General features: G+C 36.7%; 1 protein-coding gene across 1 annotated transcript in view; it reads left to right on the plus strand.

The window, feature by feature from the left end:
* LRP1B (LDL receptor related protein 1B) overlaps positions 1–6,451 on the plus strand; it is a 1,894,461-nt gene that overhangs the window by 1,188,833 nt on the left and 699,177 nt on the right. Inside the window, exons 19-20 of the mRNA XM_073905704.1 lie at positions 1,609–1,689; positions 2,833–3,000. Coding sequence (XP_073761805.1) covers positions 1,609–1,689; positions 2,833–3,000 — 249 coding nt within the window. The remainder of the gene's footprint in view (positions 1–1,608; positions 1,690–2,832; positions 3,001–6,451) is intronic.

Consider the following 6,451-nt stretch of genomic DNA (forward strand, 5'->3'; position numbering starts at 1 on the left):
TTAAAAGTTAGATCTCATCATATCTTAGAATCTGCATTTTGTTTTTTACTCATTTTAACCATTACTTATGCTGATACTTTGTTTAAAGTCATTATTCATGTTTACTGTACATCTTCAGAACATTAAATGTTTATCTAAAGAAGAAAACATATTTTGGACAACATCCCTGTTGATTCTTGAAACACAAACACCTAAGTTTTAATTATATTGTCAGGCAACAAAAGAAAAGTCTCTTAGAAGTATTGATTAAATTATGCCTTGGGCGTTTTCACATTTCTTTTGAGGGCTTCCCCTTATATGTCAGAAAATTTGTTGAGTTGCTGCATGGATAACTTTTGATACAGTCTTTTATCTCTTCGTATCAGTAAGTGATTGCCTCCTCTTCTTTGAAGCAGATTTAGGCTCTGACCACATTTTTTTGGTTTTGAAAAGTTAAATTTATTCTAAAATGTATATCTCAAGGCATGTCTTTGGTAATCACAAAATTTAATTAAGATTTATTCAGTTTTAGAATAATATCCATTCAAATTCCAATACCTCAGGGTATTGGAATATGCTCAAATGTAAACTCACACAAAGAAATTGTTTTTTAAGAAGTAGAAAGCAAGTAATCAATACCATATCAACCAGATCTGAGTGTACACCATATCAACCAGATCTGAGTCTACCACTTTTCTTACATATTATTAATGAAATAATATCAATTTATGTTGTCATTTGGACAAGTTACTGGTACTAGAGATGGCTTTCACTTGTAGTCTGTTCACTGGATTCTGTTGCTGTTCAGTCTGGCTGATTCTCTTTTCCCAGCTCAACTAGAGAGAGTTCTCACAAACTCCAAAGTTGACTTACTGTTTTATTACCATTTTAAGAATGAATTGAAATTGAATTGAATTGAAATGAAATTGAGTAAAAATTCAATTTAATTTGAAATATTATTTTGAGGATAATACACAACCTATGTGTTTGTGACTCTCATGAAAAAAATTAATTTGCTCACATTTTACTATTCTAGCTAGTCGTGACTTGCCAAAAACTATAGGTTAATATAGACTACAACTTTAAAAATGTCATAGTTTTTAAGGGAAAAATATAAGTCATTCTATAAAAGTTATAACAATATCATTCAAAATCCTTATTTCCTAAAGACACCATCACCAATGTGCTTCACTGGTGAAAATACTAACTAAATGCTCAGTAACATGATTTCGAATATTTGGTAAAGTCCCAACTCTTAGAAAGGAACAGTGCAGAATAGGCCTAGATGGAACCTCTGGGAAGCATAACTGTTAGACAAGCCCGAGGCCCAAGGGCCAATATTCCAAACCTTCTTATCAGTGGTGCAGTGCAGGAAATACAAACAGTCCTTCATCAAATGATTCCTGTGGGCTTTCAGTCACTGTAAAGTACGCATTTAAAAAATTCTAAAAGTATGGGTATCCTATGCCCTTAAGAAGTTTATGTCACTGTATTTGTTTATCTGCTGTTTCCTCTGCCTTTTGTGGAGGACAGGGGTGGAGTTCTGGTCACATTAGCAAATGAGATACAAATTAAATCAAGCACAGTCAATAACATCTTCCCTATTGAATGTTTTTATATCTTTCATAGAATTTCCAACTTGTGAGCCACTAACTCAATTTATATGCAAAAGTGGAAGATGCATTAGCAGCAAATGGCACTGCGACTCTGGCAAGTACCAAATGTTCCCAGTATTGCACTGATTTGATTGGGGGCCCAGCTGTCGGTGCTGCTTCACCTCCTTCAGACGTAGTTTGTACGAGGAGTTTGCAGAGCCAAGCGGAATGGCTAAGACAAGTGGTGACAGGGCACCTGGCACATCAGTGGGGATTAGCACTAAGGATAATGGAACTCCTTATCTGTCCTTTGGGGCTATAAAGAGATTGGTGTTCAGATATTATGCTGGACAGAGTCTAAGTCTGCAGACGCGAAGTAAAGGGGACAATTGAGGAAGTGACCTGGATGATTCAGGCTCTCCGAAGCATCGAGGTAAAGTGCTCTGTCACCTCAGGATGGAGGAGTTTATAAATTATTATGGAATTATCCGAATGGTCTCAACTCTGCCACCTTGCTCTTTATGTACAAATAATGTTTGCTTTCTTATACTCAATTGTATCATTATGCTAAATTATGCCAAACACAGGTAAATGCATTATGTGTAAATCATACATTCTCACTCACTGATTTCAATTTAATCTGTCTTCACTTCACATTCCTCCCCCCTCCCTCCTGCAACGGTTGTTAATAAAGAATATAAATCATTGCTAATGATAGTGACAATTTCCCAGTATAAATACACACTTATGAGTCAGTAGGAGAAGGGTACATAGGGACTCCTCCTGTTGAGAATAGAGAAGAAGGGACTGAATTAAAGATATGGTTATAAACTCAGGGGCATAGGGATTATAGGTCTAAGCAGTAATTTTCCACGATAATTATATCACCAGCTGTATCATTTCATGAAATTCTTGCAATCACCATTGTCCTCCCATTTTATAATTATTTCAGGCTGCGTAGGTTTGTTCAGTCAATGGTTAGTCACTTCTGAGGGACATAGAACATAAGCTTTAAAACCCAAAGTCAAGGATTGTTTTCCCTCTTCGTTTAGTAGTTGATGTTCAATCGGAAGCTGAACAGTATCGAAATGAAGATATCCCCCCACTGTTCGTGGGATATGCTGATCATTAATTTATCATTCTTTTATCAAAAACAAGAGAATACTCTATATGGCAAAAAGAAATGGTAGATATTTCATAAGGGATATTTTCTTCCTGGATCAGTTTTCACTCCCTTGATGTCGCTGCTTCTTTCCAGAGGACGACTGCGGGGACGGCAGTGATGAGGCCGGCTGTGTTCACTCTTGCTTGGATAATCAGTTCAGGTGTTCCAGTGGCAGATGCATCCCGGGCCACTGGGCCTGTGATGGTGACAATGACTGTGGAGACTTCAGTGATGAAGCCCAAACCAATTGTACCAGAGGAGGTTAGTAATCTTGTGAAGCTATGAACTCTCAGTTTAAACTGATATATAATATTTAAGTATTTCAGAATGAATATTATATAAAAATAATTTACTCAGCAAAAAAAAATAAATAAAAAATAAAAAAAATAATTTACTCAGCAGATAAAAAATATATGTATTGGGAACAGTGTAAATAATTGACGGATCACTTTACTTTCTCTCTTTAACTTCTCTGGTTTCTCACCTTAACACCTCCTTATACTTTGAAGCATACCTTCTGTGGTGTTTGCTTCCTACTTTCATAGGTGCTGTACTTACCACTCCTTAATCCCCTCCAACTTCTAAATTGCTAAACCCCAAGCCCACCCCAAAAGGAAAACAAACAACAAAAAACAAGAAAGGCATAATTTTTATTTTACTTCAACACCAAATTTGTTTCTTTAAGGCCTGAAATACCCCCTATTAAGTGATGATGTGTTCCCACTGATTAATTTCTGGAGTGTAAGCTAAGAGAAGGAGACTGACTGTGGGCCTCAGCATTATCCATGGGCTGACCTCACTCTGTCATTTGCAAAGTTTGATCAGCCATAGGGCATGTTAATAAATTAGAAATCATGTTGGAACTATCACAGAAAAAAATCATCAGCCTGCCAAAATTTATTTGAGAGAGAGATAGCAAGAGAGCGTGAACGGGGAGGCAGGGGTGGGGGGGAGAGGGAGAAGCAGACTCCTTGCTGAGCAGGAAGCCTGAGGTGGGGCTCCAGGGTCATGACCGGAGTTGAAGGCAGACTCTTAACCTACTGAGCCACTTATGCGCCCCCAGTAACATTCTTTTTAAGTAGAAGTTTTCGGGGCACCTGGGTGGCTGTCGGTTAAGCATCTACCTTCGGCTCAGGTCATGATCCCAGGTCCTGGGATCGAGCCCCGCATCGGGCTCCCTGCTCCGCGGGAAGCCTGCTTCTCCCTCTCCCGCTCCCCTTGCCTGTGTTCCTGCTCTCGCTCTCTCTCTCTGTCAAATAAATAAATAAAATCTTTAAAAAAAATTGGAAGAATTTGTCATTCATTCTTTCATTTATTCCACAAATATTTATTAAAAACTTTTCATGTGCCAGGCACTGTGCTTGTACCAAAGGATGGATAAAGGGGTGAAGAAATGTGGTCCCTGTTCAGTATTTAAAATCTAGCATGCAAACAGACAATAAAGTGATTTATTTAATGAATTGGATGCTGGGGTGGGGGGCATATATTGCATGGTCATAAATAAGAAAGGAATCATTTTCAAAGTGTTTTCCAAGGGCATATTATTTGTCTTCTGCAAATATTTAACAACTTATAAAATAAATGGAAAATTTCTATATTTTTTTCCTCTGACATGATTCCTTTCGTCTTTCTTTTGTTTCCGCTCTCTGTCACTTCCTCCCTCCCTCCCTCTCCACTTTCCCTTTTTCTCTTTCTTTTTTTTTTCTTTCTATCCCACCCCTATTTATCTCTATCTCATTCTTTTGTCCTTTTCTCTTACTTTCGTTGGTTCACTAATACATAGGCACTAGAGCTTTTTACTTACCACTAACCTTGCATGTAGAAAGAGAAGGTGTACAAAACTATATTTTCCTTTTTTTCTCATATGGTGGAAATATTCATCTGGGGTATGGTTGACATGTCATTACTAAGTTACACTTTGAATATAGACTGCATTTCCCCCCACCTCACAGATGTCTTTGTAGGCTCCTCATGAGGTATACATCTGTGGTCTGCTGGCACTGCCCCCGATATGCTGTGAAAGATAAGTTGCCCCAAAGTCAATTTACTTTCATCTCAGAAATGAGATTCCCATCCCTCTTTTCTACGTGAATTTGTCTCTAAGTTAAAATGATCATTGCACATTAAGAAGTTTTGGAGAGATTGCTTTAGCTTCATGAGTATCTAAAGTGAGTGGCCCATCCCCTGGCAGCCTCACTAGATAATTTCTTAGGTTTGGATTATTATAGAATCAGTGTCTATTTATGTTAATGTTAATGTTATTTAATGTTAATGACCTTCACCTTTAGAGCACCTCAATTTCACAAGTACGCTACTGTAAAGGATATACTGTCAATGTGAATACCATGCATTTCTTATATGATTATGGTATTATACATACTAAGGAAATGATCCAGATAATCTACATGATTCTTGGATATGTTTCAAGCAAAGAATGAGAACTGCCTGAACTAATTTATATTTATCAGATTATAAATTCCCTAATCAAATACTCTTATTTGGTGAATACAAGTTGCAGGAATTGAAGAAAGCCTGGGGATATTCTAGGATGACTTTGATACAAGACAATTAAGAGTGTTTCAGAGGGCATTCAAATATTTTTATCCATCATTATTTTATGTATTCTGATATGGAAGTTGTAAAATAATCATGACAGATAGAATTGTTAAAGCTCATCAGGAAAGTCGTTTTGCACATGCAGGTTTTGTAAGGCCATTGCCAAAGTAAAGTAGAAATCTGATGCAATTAGTCAGATAATTTAGTCTCAAAACCTGCTGTGGAAGAAAGAGCAGGGGATTCTAGCTTAAGTTTCAAGACAGGCTGTCAAAACTGATCAAATCCACCATATAATTGCTCAGCACTTTGCTGTACATTGCTTGGGTTAAAAGAGCATATAGTGTAGTTTCTCTCAACTCAAATTGTTTTCAAAAGGGCAAAAATACTCTTGAGTTAACTTTTAATAGTAAAGGAGCAGAAGAAACCAGGAAATGGAACATTCCATATATTATCCCCTTATTCAGAAAATTCCTGAATTTAAGTTCAATTCATATTCTCTCTGAAACCACTTTCAAAAAAGAATTTCTATAGTGATGATCATTTTTTTTATCATTAGTGTGACTAATATGTGAGGAAACTATTAATTGCTAGTCCCCTTCTAGATAAATTTATATTCATCTCCTTCCCCTTAATGTTGTGATGGTCTTTCCTCTCACTTCCAAGCTCCCTTACTAGGCAAACAAGATGCAGTATCTTTAGAAAGCACTGCACACATGCATGCACACACAGAGTCTACAAGCAAGAGGTGAATAGAAAGACAATCCATAGCATAATGATTCCTTCCTTTGCATCATTGCCTGTTTATCGTTAATTTAGCTCTGGTTTCTTTTTTTGGTTCTGACTACTTTGATTGGCACATACTTCTATAGTGACTCTTTTGTAAAACTACTGGGTGCATAGTTTTTACAAATAGAAAAAATAAGTGGCCCTCAAGCAATTTGGTATGAGAGAACTCCCTTTAGAGCCTTAGGCCTGGTCATTTATTAAGTATTGAAAAGTTTTGTAAAAAGATGGTTTTACCTGTGAAGATATGAAGAGTGGAGTTAAAATGAGACTTCAGTCTTTTCTTATAAGTCTTCAACTCTCTGTCTATAAGGAAAAAAAAGAGAGAGAGATAAAGAAAAAGAAGAAAGAAAGAAAAGAAAGAAAGAAGAAA

This window comes from Callorhinus ursinus, unplaced genomic scaffold (assembly GCF_003265705.2).
Source record: "Callorhinus ursinus isolate GAN/ISIS: 27379988/994484 unplaced genomic scaffold, GSC_fseal_2.0 scaffold2, whole genome shotgun sequence".
NCBI lineage: Eukaryota > Metazoa > Chordata > Mammalia > Carnivora > Otariidae > Callorhinus > Callorhinus ursinus.